Here is a 24,311-nt window from a genome sequence, read left to right on the forward strand (position 1 = left end):
CAAGTGAATTGCCAGTTGGGACCTGTGTTTATTGAGTGATATGGTTTGACTGTGTCCCCACTCAAATCTCATCTTGAATTATAGCTTCCACAATTCCCACGTGTTGTGGGAGGGACCTGGTGGGAGATAATTGAATCATGAAGGCAGTTTCCCCCATACTGTTCTCGTGGTAGTAAGTTTCACGAGATCTGATGGTTTTGTAAGCGGGAACCCCTTTCGCTTGCTCTCATTTTCCTTTTGCCTGCTTCCATGTAAGATGTGTCTTTCACCTTCCGCCATGGTCGTGAGGCCTCCCCAAACACGTGGAATTGTGAGTCCATTGAACTTCTTCTTCTTTATAAATTACGCAGTCTCGGGTATGTCTTTATCAGCATTTATCAGACTAATATATTGAGTAATCATCTTTTTCTCATTGATTTGTAATTTTACTTTATCATGTACTAAATTCCTATATATTTTAGAGCCTACTTCTGGACTCAATTATTTTTATCTGCCTTCTCATCAAGATAATGTCCCATCATGAGCTCTGGAGCTAGACAGAGCTGGGTATAAACTCAGATGCAGCTTAGCTATGGTTTACTTTAAGCCTCAATTTCCTTCTCTATAAGTTGGGTTGTTTTTCAAGATTAATGGTTCAATGTGTTGTACAAAATTGTTCTGCATGGTTCCCAGTACCTGTGCAAGCAAGGTTCTCGGGGAAACGGACTCGGAGTTGGAAATTTATGTGTTAAATGTTTTTCTGGAGTGCCTTCAAGATCAACAGCTATGGAAGGGTGAGAGAGTAAGCAGCATGGGGAGACGGAGAAGTTGAGTGCAATGCAGCCTCAGCCACTCTAATGGGAACCCTGAAGTTTAAACAGCCCTTCAGTGTTGTCCCGGGTTGGACAGGCTTATTCATATGCCCACACTGATCAATTTGCATGGGTGCCACTGTGGAAATGGATACGGCCTAGAAAGACATGGCTCTCTGCAGCAGAGGCATTCCATGAGGAAGCTGACAGCTAGAGTGCACCACCAGCAGACCAGTCCTTTGTCAAAGGAGAATTCTGGCTGTGCATCACAGTGTCGACCATAGTACCTCGCTCAAAAACTTTGATTTTTTTCCCTCTTCCCTGACTCCCAACTCTTTCAGAAGCAGTTCAGCAAAGCTTCATGCTGGAAGGCTCCTAGTCCAGGGCCCTCTAGTATATGGAAATTTTAACACTTTATCACAGAAGTGTGGAGAAGACATTGAAGAGGTGTAGCATTGTATAAGATGGAGGAAAGTGAGGTGGCACAATCTAAATACGATGAGCTGGGTATGGATTTGACAAATCCAAAGCTTTCATCTTAGGTTAAAACACTTTCCTTTCGATCATTATTTGTTCATTTCTAGATTAAAAAATTGACTCTAATAGGCAATGTGAATGTGATAATCAGGCTATGGAATTATCCCATGATTATAAGGAAGCATCTTAGAAAAGTATTTGCACAGATCAAACAAGGTGAGGTCATCAATTTGCTTTTCCTTTTATTATAAAAGTAAAATAAAAAATAGCATTTATAAATCCAACATTTTTTCCTTTAAAGTATTTGATCTAAAAAACATATTTACAATAGCAAAATGCAGAAAAGGGGGAAAATACCATTTTCAGCAATGATTGTAACCATGTTTAAATATTGACGAGTACTTTTTTTTTTCAAATCAGAGAAATAACCACATTAGAAAAAGCAATATGCCTTTTTAAAAAATGGCACGTCAAGTGACTCTCATTTTAAAATATCCCTTTTCTTAACCCTTAATTTGAATGCAAAACGATGCTGTGGATGGTCAGAAGGAATGCCAGGTGGGGACAGTGATACCTTTAATGACAATAGGAACGTAGCAGAGGGACAATAGCAATGACAACAGAAAGCAGCTGTGATCCGGCAGCAGCCGGCAAAGCTTAGTAAGCAACCTCATCCCCAGATGCATCCGCTCAGCCAGTGCTGTGATTGCTAGATACTATCTGTAAGTGAACCAAACTAAAATTCATTTATGAACCAAGAAAGGAAGCCAAGTTGAAAAGGTCTCGAGTTATATCGAGAATGATTCAGGCAGGCTGGCTCTCTGAGCACCTCTGGATGCGCTTCAGCTTCTGTTTTGTGGACAATGCAGTAGAATTTTAGGGCTTTGGTTTATACGGTGTGGGAAATTGTCTGCAGGCTAAATTTTGCCTTCTAGAGGTCCTTCCTGCCCATAATCATGGGGCATTTTGTTGAGAGTTAGCAGTGAGCCACCACTGGTCAGAGACTCAGTAAAGCTGAGTTTGCGGAAGGACGTCTCCACGCCGCTGTCGCAGACACTGTCGCTGTCTCGGAGCTCATCTGAGGGGAGAAAGCACAAATTCACTGGGGGAATGGCCGGGACCAGGCAAAGCCTTTGCTCTCATGCACCTTATGCTCCAGACGGGCTCCAACTTTGGCTCTAAAAAACTCATGGACTATTCTGTGGACAACTCTTGCCCACCGGCTTCTGCCAGCCACACATCCCACCTATGCCACCCCCACTGTCACGACTGCTCACCGTGGTGGGAAGGGCAGAAGGTACTGTGGGACATACTGCGAGGATGTTATGAATTAGCCAAATGTCAGAATTAGCCAAATGCTTTCACATCTTCCTCCTGCAATCTAGTCTTGTGTTTGAGAATCCTTTCTGAATTCTCTTCACTCACAGTGGACCTTTTCTTCCCTTAGAAATCAGGTGTATTTTTCCAACCACCGTATTATCTATTTTATAGCTGGGGAAACTGCTGAATCTCAGCAAAATAAATTGGTGACAGAAGCAAGAACTAAAAATTAGCTCTCTGGGCCTCATATGCTATTACAGCATACATTGCCTTGAAAACATTTTTGGCAGCAAAGAAGTAAAATGATTTTAGTGAAAATGAGTCTATACTGGAAAATCAGGTTGAATTCCTTTTGTTGATAAGTATCCTTAGGGATATGACCAAGGCAAATTATTTCCTATACAGTGAGTAAGGAAACGGAAGTCTAATATACACTAATCAAAATGCTATCTTCTTACGTATCAAATTCCAATATTAGAATATTAAGACTTTAATGCCAGTGGCATGACTATCATCTTGGTATTGATTGATTTAATCAACCAATCTTTATTTGGTGTCTATTATGTGCTACAAACTATGAGATATTCTAAAAATAACTACAAATTAGGGGCTTAATGCTTAGGTAGGTATTTACTTTTTAAAACAATATAAGTATTTGCTTTTTTTTTTTTTTTTTTTTTTTAAATATCTGTGCACAAGGAGCACTGGGTAGTGACTCAGGAGATCTGGGTTGTTTTCCAGCGGATACATTATTCCTTTCTCAAGTGCACACAATGACACCTGCCCTTGCTCCCCTGGGAAGGCCCCCTGGCAGGGTGAGATGGGTGCTGAAATTGAGTGGCAAGAAAGAGCCAGCCAATTAAGAGCTTCCCGGGGAATGGGAAGAGAACGGTCAAAAGGCTGGATCAGACTAGTGAGCCAGGGGAGCAGAGAAAACCCTTGAGAATGGAAGGGCAATGTGGACAGTGTGGAGGAAGAGCTTCCACAGCAATGTTTAAGAAAGCAAACGAGTAAAGCAGGGACACTGTTTTATCTTTAAAACCTCGAACATTGCTAGGCACACAGTGTATGCTCGATCAGGATTTGCTGAATGAATGACTGAATGAACTGAAGGGTATAACCCAGAAGTAACACAATGTCACTAATTTTGAAAAAGAATCACACTATCTGGTGGGCAGACAGTGGACTGAAGGGAGGTGGACAGGAAGGAAACAAGGGGACTGAGTAGGAGCCGTGCAAGAATCTAGGCAGGAAATGACGGCGGGCTGGACTAGGGTGGTCGTTGCAGACAGGATGACACTTGATGGGTGGCATATGAAGTGATTAGTGCCAGAAAGGACTCCTGAGGAATTCCTGGGTTTTGTCTTAACCTCCTGGAAGGTGGCAGTGCTTCTGACAGATCTGGCCAGTATTGGGCTTGGGTGAGGTAGAAAGCAGGGAGGGTTTAGGACTGACCCTGGAGGGCTGTGACTTTAAAAGGTGAGTGTGGAAGAGGCAGCCAGGGGAGTGTGCTGAGGAAGACGGTCTGAAGTTGAAGGTTGGGGTCAACCATGACACACACTGTGAGTTGTCAAGGTTCAAAGGAGGTGACCAGATCTGGCAATGTGGAGGTAACTGGTCACTGTGAGGAGAGCAGGCCTGGTGGAGGGGTGGGGATGTGATCCCAACTGCAGGAGGCCAAGCAGAAAGTGGAAGGTGGCAAGCTGGAAAGAACAGCTCTAAAAAATTCTTCTGAGGAGCTCTGCTGTGTAAGGGAATAGCGCAATTGGACTGTAGCTAAATGGGATGTGGGATCAAGAGGGTGATTATTTCGGTGTGTTTTGTTTTTAAAGATGAGGAAATCATGAAATGCTTGCTAGGTGATCTAGTCGGAGAGTGGGGAGGAGGAACGGCTAGAACAGGAGACAGAGGTAAGAATTAACAGTAACAACCTAGTAGAGGTGAGGGGGCTAGACCCAGGGGAGAGGTGGCTCCTCAGCTGGGCGAAGAAATTTAAGCCACCAAGCCCAGATGGAAGGCTGCCAATGCGGGCACAGGCACAGGTGGGCTGGCACTTGGTGCAAAGGTGAGAGGGTTCTGGCTTCTTCTGTTTTCAGTAGAGTGTGAAGCAAGGGTGTTGCATGATTAAGGGGAGGGAAGGAGTGTTGGGGGATTAGAAATAGAAAGCATGGAATGGTCATTTACAGAGTGGGAGAAGAAAATTGTAGGAAATACAGGATTCCTGGGCTGGGTTGAGAGTCCATTTCATATGGTTGTGAGATTTTTGGTGGCATGACACACAGTCCCATTTATGGTGGGGGACAAGGTCAGTGTCATGAGCATGAGAGAGGAGGCAAGCGAAGGAGATCGTTCTCTCTGTATCTTGTTCTCTCTTTAAGGTAAATATTATTTCTCTCATGTCTTAAATTTAATCACCCGCATCATGTTGTTTTTCGTATTTATTGTATTACTTAGGGTTTACTAAGTAGTTCATGTGTCAATGTGATTTTCCAAGGGTACTGCCTCCTCATCTGAATGGTACTATCAAGAGAGGCAGAGGGTGAGCCCAGGGGGTAGACAGACACCCAGGGAACTGTATTCAGAAGATGAGAAAGAAAACTGCCACATCATATCCCAAGAGAGCTGAAGACCAGCCTGGCGGAGCTGGAAAATCTCTCTACTGTCTTTGGTCTTTTTTCTTTACCTATTTGCTGCCTTGTGGAGGCAGGCGAGAGAGGCAGCGAGTGGGCCTGAGAGGTGGTCTTCACTGGGCTGGAGGCTGCCTGGATCACTTCAATCGCTTCAGTGTAGCCCATTTGTCTCAGGGCCTCCACCAGCTCTCTGACTGTCCCCCCAGAGACCTGTGAGAAAAAAGGAAGGAGGAGCATGTTCCTGTGTTCGAGTCCCAGTGCAGGCTGTAAGCACTGACAGCCCACCCTTCCCTCTTCCATGCTGCCTCCTCCAATCAGGAGTCGGGAGGAAATGGAAAGGGCAGAAAAGAGCGACTAAGAAAATACAGTCTTTGCATCAAGTTTCCTGTTTCGGCTCAAAGATCACTCAGGAAATCAGAGAGAAGTGGTTTGTAGTAAGCACACAGAGACAGCGAGAGAAGCGCTGAGGCAGTGAAACTCTGCCTACAGTGACGTCTACACAGTCTCCCTCTGTAAGCTGAAGCTCTGAAATCCATGGAGAAACAAAAGCTAACCATGAAATTTTCAACAGAAAACAACTTCACCCCATGCTTTTCTACATTTTATTTTTAGAAATGAAAAATAAAAGAAATCACCAGGTAATGGCTCCACTAGGAGTCACCTCACAGAACATGACTCAATGCCCTGCCACGTGGTAAGGTGTGTTCTTGGGGACAGGAAGCTACGCATGTTGATTACAGTCGATGGTTTGCTCAGGGCTGTTAAAGTTCTGTGAAAATCCTGACCCTCTCCATAGCATTTTCACAGGAAGTCTCCAGGTATTTGAAAACAGGGAAAATCTGAAGGTATCTGAAAACAGCATTCTCAGGAAGATGGGCTGCCAACTTAGCCTGGGTCACCCTCCCAGGCCTTGGGCAATGAGTGGTTTTCTTCTTCAGAGTTAAGGAACAGGGAAGGAGATTATGCCCTGGCCAGAGATGTTAACGGAGTAAAGTCAAAGGAAAATTGCTAAATCTGTAAGGTAACGTGTTACCTCATAGTTGTCCATAAGTGTTTTGGAAGGAGCAGGACTCAGCCGGAAGGCATTATTAAGTATCCCCAGACCTAATTTCTGTGCCAGAGTAGCCCAGTTTTTGTCTGGATCAGGAATTTCTAGCAACTTATAGAGCTGCAGCTTCACATCTTCAGCCAGCTGTTTCATGTCTCCTGAAGGAAATGAAGAAGGAACACACTTGTTCTCACCTGCCATAGACACTCTGGAGGGACTGATCAATGCCACCTGGCTTCCTCCAACTCCCAGTGGAAGCAACCAAGCTACTCTACTTGAAGGTCAAAGCCCAGCTGAGTAGCAGGCAGTATATATTTATAGTAGATTAAAACTGGATATTCTCCTTATCTACCTCCAGCATCTTTTGGTTCTGAAATAAGAAATGTACTTTTCACAGTAGACCCTGGATAATGCTGGTTCCTCCCTTTAAATGATACTGTGGAGATAATAATGGTTATGAGAATCTGGTTCTATCACAACCCACCTTGTGCTAGTAAATCATCAGATGTAAACTCTGGTTCATATGGTTTCCCATTTAATATGTCAAATACCTGTTGGCAAGAAAAACACCAGAAATTGTTACACATCAAAGGGACCACTAGGGCAGTCTGTTTCTTTATGATAAAGAACTCCGCATGTCCTCCTTAGGAGGGCCTGGTACCCTAATGATGGAGGAATGGCAAGAGGAGTCAGGACCACCCTCCAAGAATATGGTACCCTTTGGGGGAAGAACAAGCTGTGGGAGCTCTGGTGCTGGGAAGTTGTGCTTTGTACAAACTCTCTGAGCTGGGTCAGAATACCCAACCAAACTGCAGAGAGTCAGAGCTATAGCCTTTTGGAAGGAACAGGCAGTCCAGGCCACCATGTCAATCATCTCCTGCTCAGAGACCTAAGGCTAGGGAAGAGCTTACTCAGAGCTGTGAAGCTGTGTCCCCTCTTCCATAGTAACAAGCTTGTGAGAATTAACTGTATAAGCTTGCTGAGATGTCTAGATGTTCACAAGGCTTGGTGTTAACCCTCTGGCAATACTGACGTTTTAACTGAGGTCGAGAAATGTCTTAGGCTAAAAGAAAAAGAATTCCAAAGCTGCAGAAGCACTTGTGGTGTTCTCTGCAGTCACGCTGTTGCAGGCTGACCTGGGTAAGGAGAGCGTGGGGTCACTGAGTGCATCATCTTTTTGTGTTCTGTGGCAAGGCCTTCTGGGGAAATGAGGTGCTAACATAAAGGGAGAACCATGTAGTCTCTGCCAACACCAGTGAGCTGGACACAAACAGGCTGTGGGAGGCAGATGAGCAGTTATAGAAGTGGAGCAGCTCTCGCCTCTAGAAGAACTGATCTTGTCTTGCTGGAGATCTTGCACACTGCCCACCTCCTCCCTCTGGCTTTTCTTCCCAGGGCCAAACGACCTAATAACTGCTTTATACCTTCAGATCTCAGCCCTGTGGAGTTTTGAGGAAGGTTTTAAATCTATTTACTCTGTTTTATATTTATTGAAATTCTAAGAAGAATTCTTAGTTTATTTTTACATCCCGAAATCACTTAGCTAAGTTCTAAGCAAACAGTAACATTTATCCTAGCTTCAGAAATTGAGATGGTAACAGTTCTGGTGTGAATTCAGAATGGGTAACTTTTATGTGAATTTTGTGTTTTTCTTCTAACCTTTTCTCACATCTCAACTCTGATCTGATTAGGCATACACTTTCGTACTTAGAACTCAGCTGACCTAGATCTTTCATGGATAGGGTTTTTCAAGATAAAAATGGTCTCTGACAAACAGACTTTCTTAAAAATAAAAGGCATGTTCTTTGGGAAATAAAGCACCGGGAAGACCATCTGTTCTTACATTCCTGAACCTCTGACTCCCTCAGGGGCAGCCATCAGACAGATGGAGCGGCACTCACCTGCCAGCTGGCGGCCATATCTAGAGGCGTGGTTCCAGGCACAACTCCTTCATCCTCTCCTGCATTTTCCCAAGAGTCATCCAGGTCATAGAGAGGCTCAAAGTTCTCCACCAGGGGATCTGCTCCTGCGAAGTTAGGTTACACAGCATTAGGTAAACCCACATCTTGTCAACTTTCAACTGCCTGCAAAGGTCAGATTCCCAAAGGCAAAGCACTGTAGCAGCTTGAGGCAATCTCCTGGATAATTTTTAATGCATAAAACGTTTCCACTGGAATATCCAGAGAAATTGTTTTAAAATTGTAATTTGCTTTGATTGTTAAAGTGTCTTATGACACCTTAAATAGCCAAAGATACTATCGGAAAAAAAAAAGACTTCAAATACTCTGACTTCACATTTAACTCTACAGGATATTTCTCAATTGAATGATGCATCTTTAATCTGAGGGCTGATGGACAGCATGATTACAGCGACTAGGGTGCACCCTCAGATTAGGGTCCTCACTGTTCAAATTTATGCATGACAATGTATTTCTCAGCCCCTTTTCCTGGACACTCAAAATAGCAAAGATGCTTGATATCTAGTGATACCATGGCCAGTTTCATTGCTGGGTACAGCAATGCCAGGGTTCTGATCTTTAAATAAACAAACCTGCTAGGATGTATAATTATTGAAATATTTTGGGAAATCTAGTCTGCTCTTTAGCATCCAGCAAAAACAAAAACAACAAACAAATAAATGAAACACCAAAGTAACTCAAAGACTAGAGCTAGAGTTACTTCTCAGAGGCTTAGATTATTTTTATGAGTGTTTAGCTTGATGTCTAATGATGCCATTTTCGAGGGAGGAACTTGTTTTTATCTTGCTGGGAGAACATCAGATGTGTCAATATCAATAATAGAAGAGTACTTAATGGGAAGCAAAGGAGGATCTTCATGCTATTTCTTGATTTTACTCTCCCAGTTCTGGCCTAATCTATGAGGCAATAAATGTAATCCCACCAAAAAAACCATGGAGAAATTAAGATGAACAATTTATAGGACCAAAGACTGGAGGGATGAGCTATCCCTTAACTGACTGTTTTTTTTTTTTTTTTTTTTTTTTTTTTTTTTGTGAGTGCAGTGGCGCAGTCTCGGCTCACCGCAACCTCTACCTCCAGGGCTCAAGTGATTCTCCTGCCTCAGCCTTCCAAGTAGCTGGGATTACAGGTGCCTGCCACCATGCCTGGCTAATTTTTATATTTTTAGTAGAGATGGGGTTTCACCATGTTGGCCAGATGAGTCTCGAACTCCCAACCTCAGGTGATCCACCCACCTCAGCCTCCCAAAGTGCTGGGATTACAGGTGTGAGCCTCCACACTCAGCCTTAACTGACCTTTTCCATGACATTAAGATTCGGGCTTGGTTTTCATCTGAGTTTCTTCATTTATATATCAGAGAAACTGTTACTTGCTATTCCTTTCATGGGATTCTGAGAATTCAATATAAAGCGTTTTTAAAAGGGTTATAGTTTCTTTTTCTTTTCTTTTCATTTATGTATTTTTTTGAGACAGGGTCTCATTCTATAGCTTAGGTTAGAATGCAGTGGTGAAACTGTAGCTCACTGTGCCCTTGAACCCCCAGGCTCAAGCGATACTACTACCTCAGCCTCCCAAGTAGCTGGGACTACAGGCGGGTGACACCATGCCTAGCTACTTTAAAAAATTTTTAATAGATATGAGGTCTTACAATGTTGCCCAGGTTGGTCTCAAACTCCTAGTGCAAGTGATCCTCCCACCTCAGCCTCTCAAACTGCTGGGATTACAGGTGTGAGCCAACCCATCTGACTGGTTATAGCTTCTTCTTGGAAGGCATTTAATTATAATCAGTGTCTTCTAAAACTATTAATAACCACTGCAATCAGAGTTTCTTGTTCAAGAAAAAGCTCTATTTGTTAGAGTTTTTTTTCCTCTTTTTTTTGGGTATTTTTAAAAATTGTTCTCTCTTTTGTTAAAAGAGAAAAGAAAAATACGGTGTTCCCAAAGAAAAATTCCTCTGTCTTTAATTTGCTCTGTTTTCTTGAATTTATGTAGCATTTACCTTCTAAGTTAAAAGAAAACCTCTAAAGTAAATCAGATTTGTCAGGGCAGGCTTCAGATGCCAATTTCATTACACATATTTTGAGGTTCTAAATATGCAAGGCACTGGAAATTCAAAGATGAACATGGATAATTTTCTATACTTCACAGGACTAGAGAATTAAATGGAATAACATCTGCAAACCTGTGGACAAAATAGGAGAGAGAAACATAGTAGAGAGAATCAAGTCTTGAAGTTCACACTGCCCAAGTGTGATTCATAGCTCTGACACTTACTGGAACCCTGAAGTGGGATCTGGTAGTCTCTCTAGTCTGCTTCCTTGACTCTAAGATGGGGAATAATAACGGTATTTGTCACAAGCGGTGACTGGGCATTAAATGAGACTGTGCACATAAAGTGCATATCATTGTGCCTGGGACACGGAAAGGTCACTAAGTGCTAGCCATTTTTAGTGCCTTCCACGTAATGGGTCCTAATACATGGCCCATTTTCTTTTTCCTACACTTCAATTTTTAAGAGACATTTCTTTCAAAATGAAGTCTTTAAATGATTTCTTTTACCAATAATCTTTTTCTTCTGGGGACTTCTGATATGATCTGAGACTGATACCACTCAGAATTCCATAAGGAATCAAACTCTACTTTGAAAGACCCCTTGTCATGGGAGTCAATCTAAACAATCAAACCCCAAACAAACAGATGAATCAGAAAGTAAAAACTAACATGACTGTCAGGGTAAACCCCAAGAGTACTAGTCCAAACAGTGCCTTATGGCAGATAAAATGTGATCTGCCATATAATTTTTATTTACCCTTGCTTTTCAGCAGTAGGTCTGTGGCTTAAAGAAGGCAACATGGCTGCTCTATTGAAGTTGGGTTTGCATTCCTGGTAACATTTTTTATTAATGACCGCCAGGTCACCACCTTACCTGCTGCTTTGAGAAGAGCTGCCAGCCTGGTGGACCCTCTCCCAGCTGCTATATGCAGGGGTGTGGTTCCATCGTAGGTAGTACTGTCCACATGGGCATCACCCTACAATCCAGCCCACACAGGAAAGCGTTAGTGGAAGGTTCTTTTGCCCTTCTGTCCCCACCTCCCAGTGTGCATGGCCCCTTGGGTCCTATTACTAGCCCAATTACTACTTTGGGCTGGGTCTGTCATTGAAGATATCCCCAATTAGAGATGCCAAGCAAGAGAGTGGGGGAACATCCAAAGGTGCTACTCTGAAGCCCTCCATAAGTGTTAAATAAGTAGAGCTGATTATAAGGGAGAACAGCAGCTACTGACTTCATTCTTCGAAAAGATTTCCTTAAATCTCCCTCAGGAATTTAATGGAAAAGCAAGTAAGTGCGCCCTTCACCTCCAGGAGCAGGCAGCCTGCCAATGAGATGTTGTCGTGCTCCACAGCCAGGTGCAGTGCTGTGCGCCCGGACTTTTGCTCCTGAGCATTGACGTCAGCCCCAGCGGCCACCAGCAGCAGCAAACATGGCAGGCTATTGCTCATCATGGCTAGATGAATGGCATTCAGACCTAGAGTCCAAGCAAAGGGACAGTCACAGGATAGGATGGCTGGCTCACAAGATGGCCCTTGGTGAAGCTGAAGGAAATGGCAAAAACTGAATCATGGGGAGGGACAGCAAAGGTACTGTAAGTCGATTGTTCTGCTTTGAAGACCCACAGTCTCCTATTATGTTCTCCGGAGACACTGAACATAAACAAACATTCTCTGAATAAACGACACTTTGTGTGCTTCAAGATGAATCTTTACTTAGGCCTCTGCTTTTTCCTCCTACTAACTATTCTAAATCACCTTTAAAAAAATTAGCTTTGGTGAGCAACAGAAATGCCCAAAAGAGATGATGAACTCCAGGTGACTAAGGAAAGCACTTTTGGGTACAAATCAAGTAACGCACATTTATCAAATACCTAGTAGATATTTAGAAGGCGGAGAAAGTTAATCCCACACCAATGATGTGTGATTGTCTCTTACCGTCCCCATTGGGGTGGTCAAGAAGTAGTGCTGCCTTTTTGTGCTTGAGTAAGATACTGAGAACTTTATCATGTCCTTCTTTGGCAGCTAGGTGCAAAACAGAGTTACCCAAGCGGTCCAGAAGGCTCAGGTCGGCCCCAGCCCTCAGCAAATCCTCCACCACATCTTCCTGCTTAGTGATCACTGCCAAGTGCAAGGGCGTCTGGAAAGTGAAGGGCAGGAGATTCACCGGTCAGCAGTGAACACTTACTTACAACTTACAGCTTGGTAGCTGTCACTGCAATGGGTGGGGTCATACTGCAGGAACATTTCTCATTCCCAGATTAACTCCTGACCTTGGCACCCAAGTTATCCTGTTCCATACCATATGCTAATGATGTACATACACTGTACTAACACTTAGCCATTCAATAATTCGGGTTTTAAAATTTTTATTTATTTTAAATTTAATTGACAAATAGTAATTGTATATATTTATGAGGTACAATGTGATGTTTTAATATGTTTACAACATAAAATGATTAAATCAGACTAAGTTACAAATCCATCATTTCATATAACTTTTTCTGTGGTGGGTTATTTTCATATTTACAAGTCTTAGTAACTTCTTGTTTCTCACTAAAACCCACTGATTGTTGATTTTGAGCACACCTAGTAGTAAATTTAGTTTTCTTAAATTTCTGGTAGGAGTTATCTTCAGCTGATTTTATATTAACAAATCAAAATAAGGCTATATTTTCACTGAAGAAATTTAAATGAAGTACTCAATAGAAACCAATTAACAAAAGTGCCATGATTCTATGCTGACATGGAAACTAAATTTACTACATTAAAAAATACTGTCCCATGAACTGGCTCCTGAGACTACTCAATATAGCTTTCCTATACCTATTTCATAAAAGGTATTATAAGCTTCTAAATAACATAACCAGGATAATACAAGTATCTCACCAAGGGGACTCAGATGAATAAAAAAGGTGAGCTAATGATACCTAATTGGTACTTCAGTAGCCCATTTGACTATCCTGCCCACAAGGTATTACTTCGATGAATGCAAATAAGATGTTTTGCAAACTGTGTGTTTTCAAAAATGAGTAAGACAAATACAATCACAAATGTATCCTTCAAAGAAGAGTTCAATGACAGAGAACAGCAATGTATCTTTACACAAATCAGTTTATTTCACAGGAGCCTAACTATGACATCCAGCCAGTCTTGTGACAATTTGCCTAAAATTCCCTTTTCATTGAGCAGTTACTGGCTACAGCAGCAGGTGAGCCACCAACCTCCTAGCTATATAAGTGACCACAGCACATGAGAACTGGCAGGATGAATGATGTGAGGGTCATCTAAATCTCAACTACAGTGATTATTTAATATATCAGACCAAGACCCTTTTTTTTGCCAAATTATTACTCGCCCTTATTTCTTTCATTTTCTAGGACTATCACCCTGGCCGGAAATGAAGTGATGCCCTCAAAACTTTAGATATTGTTGCCAAGAGCCTTCTTCTCAAAAATAACTAAGTCAATAGAAACTGTTTACTAATCTGTGTTTTCTGAAATGCTACTTGGGGAGACAGGAAAAGGAAAGAGAATGAGAATGTGAAAAAAAGGATCTGAAATTGTAAGATAGTATACCATTCAGGAATTAGAAATTATCTGTAGTTTGAATTTAATTTAAGAAAATGAGTCTGAGGTTTTTTTTTTTTTTTTTTTTTTTTTTTTAAATATTTTCTTCCACAGTCCAATCAATGGTTTTCCATGATATAAAGCTTCTAGATCTTAAATCCAAGGATAATATCTTAAACAATTACACCTTCATGCTATGGCTGTGGGCATGGGGACTTACACAGACATTCTGGATAGCCAAATATACAAATGTCCCAGCAACCCAACTCTTGTAGATGTATCTAGGTAAAATTCTGACACAAATCCACAAGAGGACATAAATAAGGAGAGTCACTGCAGTATTATCTACTGAGGTAGGAAGTTGGAAGTTGGTTAAATGTCTACTACTAGGAAACAAGAATGTTAGAGGTGGAAGATCCATACTAGATTCTCTTCAGGAGCTGAAACAACAAACTAGCTGTACACAGAACTGTGTGGATAAGCAGCGAAGGCAGAAATACAGTAACATGTAGCATAATGCCACTTACGTATTTAAAAAATATATGCACGAAGAACTATACAGATACACACAAGTGTGTGTAAAACTGGTGAAATCTGATTAAGATCTGTGGATTGTACCAATGTCAATTTCCAGGTTTTGATACTGTTCTGAAGTTATGCAGGATGTTACCATTGGGGGAAACTGGTTGAAGATACCTCTGGTTTCCTTGCAGTAAATACTAGGACCTCCTAGCATATTTCTGTAACCTCCTTTGAATCTATGATTAAATTAAATTTAAAAAAATATAAAGGTTAATGCAAGGCAAGAGAAGTACATTTAACATAATGTGGATTGTATGTGAGAGTATATGAAAATATCTATGTATTTCAAGTATATGCACATTTATATCCAATACTTGAAAAACTACCTATAAACACAATAGTGACATTTGTGTTTAGGGGACCTGGGCGTTGTCAGGGCAGGCAACTTTGACTTTCCAATGTAGATTCTTCTGTACCATTTTTAAAACTATGAATATATGTGATATTTATAATAATTAAAAACATAAAAATACATAAAACCCCCCAATAATGTTTTATGGGAACATACACAAATAAAACAATCCATACCAAACACAATAGAGTGGTGGTCTATGTTGGGCGAAGGAGAATGAGAGAGGAGAAAAAGGTTTAAAGAGAATATTTTCATAAAAAATCCTAACTCTGTGCACTTGGACTATTTTGAGTGTGTTTCTAGAGGGTGGGTGGGAAGAGGAATTTGATCATGACAGATGGTCACAGAAATGTACTAAGATTAGTGAAAGGTATTTGGGGAGAATGCTTAAGATAATTGCCAAATAATCCAAATTATTTAAAGAACTGTATCATTTTCCATTAAGAATAGTTACTAGAGAACCTTTATGACAGATAATCAAGAGTTCAAATCTTAGCAGTTTCTAATTCTCAAATCAAAGTTGCCACTGGGTGTGTGTTTGAGACCTAGAAGGCATACTAGGGAAGCCAGAATCACTGCCCATTAATGAGACTGGTGGTAAGGTGGGGGAAAAATGGACATAAGAGTCTTCTGAGAGTCCCCAAATCAGAAGGGATAGAAGTATCAATGGTGGTGGTTTCAGGGTTTTTGTCTCTAACACACTAGAGAGTCTCAACATATGTAACCAAATGATACAGTAAAGAGTTTAGGATATAAAAAAATCACAGCTACTGGCCAGACACAGTGGCTCATGCCTGTAATCCCAGCACTTTGGGAGGCCAAGGCTGGCAGATCACGAGGTCAGGAGTTCGAGACCAGCCAGACCAACACGGTGAAACCCTGTCTCCACTAAAAATACAAAAATTAGCTGGGTGTGGTGGTGAGCTCTTGTTATCCCAGCTACTCAGGAGGCTGAGGCAGGAGAATCGCTTGAACCTGGGAGGCGGAGGTTGCAGTGAGCCGAGATCGCGCCACTGCACTCCAGCTTGGGTGAGAAAGCGAGACTCCGTCTCCAAAAAAAAAAAAAAAACACAGCTACTAATCCTGTTGTGCTGCTGTTGTGCTGTGTCCTTTGCAGATCCTATTCATAAACATAAAGTAAGTAATTCCTTGAATATGACTCTTAAGCAGGGTTTGAAAAGAGGACTGACAAGCTACAATGTCCCATTCCTAGTTTTATTCATAGATTTGTGATGACTACAAGGAACAATCAGTCCAAAAGTCTGCGAGAATCAAGCTTTACAGGCAAAATGACTTTCCAAATACCAATGACCCCCAAAATGACATGAAAGTTTCAAGAAGACATCCTTTAAATGTAAATCTACAATCACACTTCATACTAGTTATTTTATATTAACAGACAGTGAAGAGTCACTAACTTTACTTTTCCTTTGACATTAAGCACAACAGCCAGTGAAGAAGCCTAATGGTGACTTACATTGAATGAAAAATGGTCATTTTCCCCTATCAGGAAACCTACTAATTTTTTCCTAGTCATAGGTAAAAACTATTAAGAGCCACATGTAAACATTTAGTAGTTTTGCTGTAAATGCACTTTAAAGCACATTTTTTTTAATTTTTATTTTTTTCAGACACTCTCGCTCTGTTGCCCAGGCTGGAGTGCAGTGGTGTGATCTCACTTCACTGCAAGCTCTGCCTCCCGGGTTCACACTATTCTCCTGCCTCAGCCTCCTGAGTAGCTGGGACTATAGGCGCCCGCCACCACGCCCGGCTAATTTTTTTTTTTTTTTTTTTTTTTTTGTGGTAGAGACGGGGTTTCACCATGTTAGCCAGGACCTCATGATCTGCCTGCCTCAGCCTCCCAACGTGCTGGGATTACAGGTGTGAGCCACCGCACCTAGCCTAAAGCACATTTTAAAGAATGGAAATAAAAATAAGAAAATAAATATTTTAATTTTCTTTAAAGAAAATGAAGTTTTAATTAATTTTCTTTAAAATAATAAAAGCATTTTCCTTGAAAGTGAGGAAACAAATGATTCACATCACTGTTTTAAAAACTGAGAGAGCAGGAACAAATACCTTCACTAAGTAAATAATCACACAGGATTTTGGCCATATTTTTGGAGTGAGAGATACACGTGAACCAGCAAACCATCTCTCCAAGGAGGATGAGGAAGATGCTTTGGGTCAATGAAGGAAAGGAGAAAAATGGAAAGCTAAGAAGTGGGCAAGGGCAGGAGCCCCATACAGCAGACTGGTGGGAGTAGGGGAAAGATAGTGAGGTGGGAAAAGCAATCGGGGGCAGGAAGGAGGAAACCTCAGGAGCCGAACCCCATCTTGGCTTCATGCCAGTGCAGTCGCTCAGCCAGAAAGTCTGGCTGGGGTCACTGGGTTCCCATCACCAATGTCCAAGCTCTGCTTCTGCCCAAGTGGCTCCCAGGCTCCTTGCCTCTCCCTGAATTCTGCACATGCCCATTAGGGAGCCTCGCTGTGTCTCCAGCTAACTTCTCCCTTTGCAGTGTCGGAAGACCTCTGGAAAAAACAGTTCCTCAACTTGTATTTTCAGCCCACCTAATTAATTCCTAAGAAAACCCGATTTGGGCAAAACTTTGGTGTTCCCACTTTTCCTCACTTGGAGCTGTCTTTCTGCTTTTGGAAGACACCTTTTCCTCCTCAAGCAAACTTTTAACCTTTCTGTGTGGTGATTTCAGAACGCTTTATTTGATATACATTTAATCTGGATATTGTCAACATATGTTTCAGTAGACTCCAAAATTATTATAAATTACTGGCTTTTCAAGCCTTTTTTTAACTTTATTTTTCTTGACAGACGTGACATTTTTACTCTAGTTTCTCCCTCTTAAATGAAAAAACTCTTTGATTTCTAAAGTTTAAAGTTTGCCTTCCCCCAGTGGGATGCTGAATTTCATTGTGGCTTGATGGCTGTTATACCCACAGATCAAAGGATCCTAAATCATAAGGTAACATTCTCAACTAATGGGATTTTAGATATTACCTACAAGGGTTTGTTTTTATTTTTGCTACTCTTAACATTACTAAAAATAACATGCACCCAAACATACAAAAGAAAAAGTAAACTACGGATTTTTCTTCAGTTGTTTTCTTGAGATTTTGGCTTACCTGGTACAGGTCATTTCTCATGTTGATAATGTCATCAGAAATCAAACCAGATGTGACTTCTAGTAGATCCCTCACAAGTTGAGAATGAAGGTGGATGATTGCTAAGTGTAAGACACTGGAATGAAAACACAGTGGCAATAATTAACTAAAATGTTAATGAAAAAGAAAAGATTCCCAAGATGTGATTAGATTCAAAGATGGAATCTGTTCTCATACCTAGTTTTATTTGGCCCTAAAATGTTTTGAATCTATAAAATGTATTGAATCTGAGGTGGGATGCTGTCTCCAGAGGACCCGTCCATCCCAACTGTCTGCCCAAAGCTGTTATGTTATTTGTGGTACCTGCCTGGCCTCTGGGAGCATTCACGTCTGACCCCTTGATGCATAAACACACTGAGGCTTCCAGCCCAGAAGTATCTAAGCTTAAATCCCAATTCTACCTCTATACTATGGCTTTGGATGGTTTTCTCCTCTACCTTTCCCCCTGACTTTTCCTGACACACAGATTTTATGTAAAATGAATGCCTGGCACTAGGAATTGTTCAGAAAACTTAGTTATCTCACCTAGTCCTGTTGCCCTCCTCCAAAATACACTGCGGTGGCTTTTTAAAGATCTTTCTAGATCCCAAGAGGGGAGAATGGTGTAAAGCTTTTAACTACTGGAAGAAAATTCTTGCAGTAAACTTGTGAAGAAACAAAGTGATTTTATTTCCCGCCACTCCTGCAAACATTCTGGCAAATATTCCCTCTACCTGGAATGTTTTTGCTCCTTTCTTCTGCCTGAACAATGCCTACTCCATCCTTTATATTCCAGTTCAAACCTGACATCCTCAGAGAATACTTTCCTAACCTCCTAGGTGGAGCAAGTTGTCCCTCCCAAATTTACTGCTTGGTTATGCAACTGCAGTTTTCTACACATTTTTCTCTTTCTCTGTCCTGTCATCTCTGGGGCAGGTTCTGTCTGAGTCAATCTTACAGCCCTAGCATGCAGTAGGGGCACAAAAATAAGAATGATAGAAGGAACCTAAGAGCTTACACTAACGAGGCTGAACATACCGGTGGTGTCAAAATCACTCAGAGAAGCATAATTCTTTTAATTATTAAAAAACATACTATTAAAATTCAAAACAATAACAATAACAATCATTTTAACAGTGGCTACTATTTTTGGGGAGCTTTGATTTACCAGACTATGCTAAGCATTTGATATATATTGTCTTTTTATTATAACAATAATCCTAGGAGGTAGGTAATATTATCTTCGCTTTTTGGCTAATGAAACTGAGACTTGTAGGCCTCATATAACTCAGTCAGGGCCATAAGTGGTGAAGCTGGGATTCAAGCCAAGGTCTGTCTTACTCCAAAGCCATCTCTTAATCCCTTAAGCAATCCTCCTCCATAGGGGATACATGTGCACTGCTCTAAAGACGTGCAGATGAATGTCTAAGAAGATAACCACTCCAGAGCATGGACAGATTGAGGTGCAGAGCACACTAAAGCATCTCACAGCAAAACTACATCTGGGACATGAGGTACAGGCTGGATCTTCTCTAAAATAAGCTATCAGGTGCCACTTTACTCAAGCCTCTTCCTTAGCAATAGCAAGTATATCGTACTTGGGATTAACACTGGCACAGAAGAGCCTAAAAAACTAAATTGTGATTTTGCTACTTGAGAAATATTTTAAAATGGATGATCTCAGGGTTTCACTATTGCTTCTTGAAATGTGATACTGGAAGAAGACTTCTGAACAGGGCCTAAACTCTGACATAGACATGATGCACATATACCAAGAAAAAGGTCATACTTCTAAAACTGCCCGAAAATTTCCATGTGCAGCTCAGCATTTCATAGCAGAAGTACATTCCCCCTCCCCCTCAAATCCTCACACCCTTACGGGAATTTCCCCAATAGCAGAAGTTTTATATACTTTTCTTTATTGTATTTTCTATGATGACTAACAGCCACAGGACTCAGACTATTAGCCAAATATGATGGACTGAATTAAAACAAGAGACTTGGGCTGTGATGGCCAAAAGCTGCCCTTTACCTACACTCTTCTGAGGATCCTTTGGTCTCTCCAAGTCCCACCTCTGTGGCCTCTCTGAGAGCCGGCTTGTGTGAGCGTGCTTGGGTCTTAGGAGGGAACTTGCACGTGCCTCGCCTTGTATCCCTTCCTACAATCCCCCCTTCAGATATCAGCACTTCCTTTCTAACCTGCACGTGCTCATCTTCTTAGACTTATCAATTCAACAGGTCCCTGGAAATGCCACTTGAAACACTGCTATCCTGTCTTAGTTAACTGCTTTTTCTTGTGGTTGTATGCTATTGAATGCTAACTGGATTATTTAACCCTGAAAAAGCATTCTGCTGTTCATGGCCTTACACCAAGAAGGTTGTACTGGTGCCTCTCATACTGTATAACAAGGCCAGTGGTTATACCACATCCTTGGTTACGTTGCAAGGAACGAGAACAAAGGTGTCTCTGCTTGAAACCCTGAGGTTGTTACTTTCCTAAAGTGCTTGGTTTAATTTTTAAACTGAGGTCTAAAACACAGCACTCAAGAGCTCTTCCACAGAAAAGGATTTCTCTGTGTTGATGCTATTTTAGGAAGGTTTTAGATAAGGCACTTGACTTGAATGTGAAGGCTGCTGTTTCTTGTTATTTTTATAGGCTTTCGAGATACTTTAGAAGTCTCAATGAAAGGACTAAGAGAACTGTTTTAGAAAGAAGCCAGGTGGCTTTGCAAATACAATCTCAGTAATAGCAGGAATGGAAGGCATGGTGTTTGGAATGTTCGACTCCCACGCATGGGCTGGAGCAGTCACAAAAGTCTGAACCAGTCACAGACTGGTGACCACCAGAAGAGGTAGTAGAGAAGAAACCAGTAACTGGGAAAGAATGACCAGTCCCTCTTAATCTTTCCGTTGTTGTTGCTGCCTTTATTGAGCTTTTTCTTGAGTACACTGTCATTATAAATATGCAGCTGGGATAACAAGGTTTCAGGGATTTGGTAGGACTCTTAACAATTCTCCAAATATTATTTCAATAAACAAAGCGAGGCTTTTCAAAAAGTACCATTACCTATACACATCTTAGTTTGCTTGCCCAGAGAGATTCACTCTTAGATGAATCCTCCAGCTACTACAGATTCCAACAGATGACAGCAGCAGGATGGAGCAGCAAATTGTGCTGCTTTACCTTATTCACACTAGTTTTCTTGATCGTGCCAGTTAGAGGACTCAATACATTTGAACAATTATTTTTATCTCTAGTCAGCATGCATTATATGATGCTCTTCTTTTTCCCTACCCAGAACAACCTATCATCCAAAAAATCCTGACTTACCTGTCCCCATTCTCATCCTGCACGGCAGTGAGATGGCGCTGGACGGCCAGCAGCATCTTCACGTCTCCTGTCACTGCGTAGTCGAAAAGGGCATTGGCATGCCTCTTTGCAAGCTGCATAGCCTTCTCTAGAAAGAGGTTATCTGTAAGGCAATGACCACAATCATAGTTGAGTGTTCCTACTTTTGTTTTATGGGTATGGCATGCTCAAGGCCAAACTGACCAGCATCAGTGTTCTGACACCTTGACACATCATTTTAGTTGAAAATGCTCTTTCAATGCTTTTGGATTGTGTTGACTAGAAAAAGCAGAATTGGACATTGGGTCACTGACAAATATAGTTAGAGATTGATCTTAAAGAATCTATGTATGGTTTGTTAGAGGAAAAAGTTTAGAAATGTGTTATTTTAAGGGAACAACCATTATCTGTTATTTTAAGGAAAACAATCTCCAAACAATGTTAGATTTTACCATGATTTTAAATCACCAATATCTTGGTGAAATAATCCTTCATTGGGATCTCTAACAATTAGCTTGTTAGGCAATGTGTGAAAAAACACACGTCTCTGCCATAAACAGAGACTTTCCATGAAACACTCATGTTTTTGTAAAGTTTGTTCCATTAAGGTCAGGGAATGGCAGTTGTGACCTTTGGGCCAAAACCTGTTTATACTCGGCTTTTCATATAGCTCCCTAGCTAATCATGGCTTATACATTTTTAAAGGGGTGTAAAAAAAAGGCATATGTGATAGATACCACATGTGGCCACCAACTCTAATTGCTTTTACAGATGTCTTCTTAGTACGATCTAGGATGACCTAGAATCATGACACATATGCTAATAAGTATTGGTTCAGAGTAAACGCAAAAGTACATTTTCTCCTAATCCTACTTGTTCAAAGAGGGCAACAAGATAAAAAGAAAAGTTCCTATTTTAAGGCAAAGTTCTATTTCAGTATGATGGTTAAGCCAGAATCTAGAGAGGGTGACTATTAAGCTTGTAGAAATACTTCTCTATCTGTGCCAGAAAAGAAGTTGATTATCTCTCACAATACCCTAAAACTGCATGATTATGACTGGAGAATGTACATGTAAATTTCTGTACTTTACATTCAAAGATAACAGAGCAAAAATGGAAATCCCAGTGTGAATAAAATGATCTGACATATGCTCTTCCAAAGACATACAGAACTTTGAAGAGTACGCTAAACTAGATATTGATATGTCATCTTCAGATTAGCAGATACTTTTCTACACCTAGGACTGACCCCTCCCCAGTCAACCAATAGAACGTAATTTGTGTGCTCACTTACCCTGAACCCTAGCACTCTCTTCTTTTGCTCTTGTTGCATACGTTAGAGTGACCTCACCATTCCCATCAGTGGCCTCGCTGGGCTCCTGATTGTGCTCTGTGGTTTCAATGACTTTCCCAAAGAGGTTTACAGTGTTTCTGTCATCACTTCTGTCACAACCTTCAGAGTCCTTTTTAGATTCAGTGTCCATGGTTCCTAAGAAAAATGCAAAAACATCAGATTTTTCTCAGTAAAATGTATTAATTTAGTGATAATTCACTATTCCAATGCAGGTCAGATAAAGGTAAGAGGCAAGTTTGCTGCAAAAGGAAAAGAAAAATAATAATTTAAAATTCTTTTAAAAATGGTCATATCATAAATACCATGTTTTGGAGATATTCTAAACTCAATTCTAAAAACCATTTTTAGTATACTTCTAAAATCTTAGATCTCATTTTGCTTATTTACTTGTAAAGGAGAAAAATGAAATAAAGCTCTTCTGTCAATTGCAGAAAAGTTGAATTTTTAAAGTTCTTGAAAGCAGAGCAGTTTTTTCCTAACGCTAATGAACAAAGCAAGTCATAAAGACGTGTTGTCAATTCACATTCTTTAGTATGGGAGCTATCCAGTGTAGCATTCCTGATCATCCTCTTTCAGGTTCAACTATGTTATCTGACAGACACTATGAGAGCATCTAGCTTTTATAGTGGAGACCTGCTTCAAATTCTTGTTCTGCCACTAACTTCTGTGTGCCTTCAGTGAGTATAAACATTTCTGAACTTTGGTGTCTTTTGTGTGCAAAATGGAGATACTATTTTCCATATAGTGCAGTCATGAAGATAACAGTTAAAACATGTAAAAGCACTTGGCACAAAAATAGGTATTCAATAAATGGGAAGACTTCTTTATAGTATTATTTCTTCCATGGGTACACTAGAATGGACCTGTAATGTAAACTATCAACACGTGGTTTAACTGCAGCTTCTCAGGTGATGACTTGATGGGAAAAGACAAACCCTATAAAACTCAAAATGATTTCAGAAGTGTACTATCTGAGAAAACGAGAGAGAGAAGACATAAGTTTGGTGATGTTTAAAACGTTTGAATAGTCAGGTCTCTGTATATCTCTTTTCAATGCTCTTTTCTTTCCTCTGTTCATGCCACTTACGAAGGAAATATATAAAATATAAACAAGGAACAGAGTTTATACTAGCCACAGGAAATAATATCTTTTGGAAAAAGTATCTTCTCAGTTTATTTGCATTAATCAATTATTTTTCAAGACAATAATACTGTTGTGATAGATTTAAAAAAAAATTTTTAAAAATTTAAAAATTTTTTTTAAATCTATTTTTTTTAGGATTATTTTTTTCCTTTCTTGGTATTAAGAATAAAGCATTACTTACCATGCTTCATCCCAGCATTAGATTTAGTAGTTCCAGGATGGAAGGTAATCCCACCATAAGTAGGAAATCCATAGTGCGGGAAGCTATACCCTGAAATGGCAAGTAAAACAAATGAAACATCATGAAGATACTTTACAAGACTCAGCACAACTTAGTGTCTGTCTGTCAGGTGAGCACAGCCTTTGGTGTGAAAGGACAGTACTGTGCCTACACGTGGTGCTTCTGTTGAGACGAAGACACATGGTGGGGGTCATGGGACCATCAGAATTCCACTTTGATAAAGTTTACATTTTGGCAACTCTGACAGCACCCCAGATTTGGGGAGTG

General features: G+C 40.8%; 1 protein-coding gene across 10 annotated transcripts in view; it reads right to left on the minus strand.

Annotated features, from left to right (window-relative positions):
* Window positions 1-1,485: 1,485 nt before the first annotated feature.
* NFKB1 (nuclear factor kappa B subunit 1) overlaps window positions 1,486-24,311 on the minus strand; it is a 125,228-nt gene continuing 102,402 nt past the window's right edge. For all 10 annotated transcript variants that reach the window (XM_050791911.1, XM_050791903.1, XM_050791902.1 and 7 more), the window contains 12 exons: window positions 23,985-24,074; window positions 22,600-22,794; window positions 21,288-21,429; window positions 17,939-18,053; window positions 12,233-12,434; window positions 11,603-11,772; window positions 11,172-11,274; window positions 8,168-8,292; window positions 6,751-6,817; window positions 6,252-6,424; window positions 5,272-5,428; window positions 1,486-2,346 (listed from right to left, as the gene is read on the minus strand). In XM_050791911.1, the coding sequence (XP_050647868.1) occupies window positions 2,186-2,346; window positions 5,272-5,428; window positions 6,252-6,424; window positions 6,751-6,817; window positions 8,168-8,292; window positions 11,172-11,274; window positions 11,603-11,772; window positions 12,233-12,434; window positions 17,939-18,053; window positions 21,288-21,429; window positions 22,600-22,794; window positions 23,985-24,074 (1,700 nt within the window). In that variant the 3' untranslated portion in view covers window positions 1,486-2,185. The remainder of the gene's footprint in view (window positions 2,347-5,271; window positions 5,429-6,251; window positions 6,425-6,750; window positions 6,818-8,167; window positions 8,293-11,171; window positions 11,275-11,602; window positions 11,773-12,232; window positions 12,435-17,938; window positions 18,054-21,287; window positions 21,430-22,599; window positions 22,795-23,984; window positions 24,075-24,311) is intronic.

The sequence above is a fragment of the Macaca thibetana genome, chromosome 5 (assembly GCF_024542745.1).
Source record: "Macaca thibetana thibetana isolate TM-01 chromosome 5, ASM2454274v1, whole genome shotgun sequence".
Lineage (NCBI taxonomy): Eukaryota > Metazoa > Chordata > Mammalia > Primates > Cercopithecidae > Macaca > Macaca thibetana.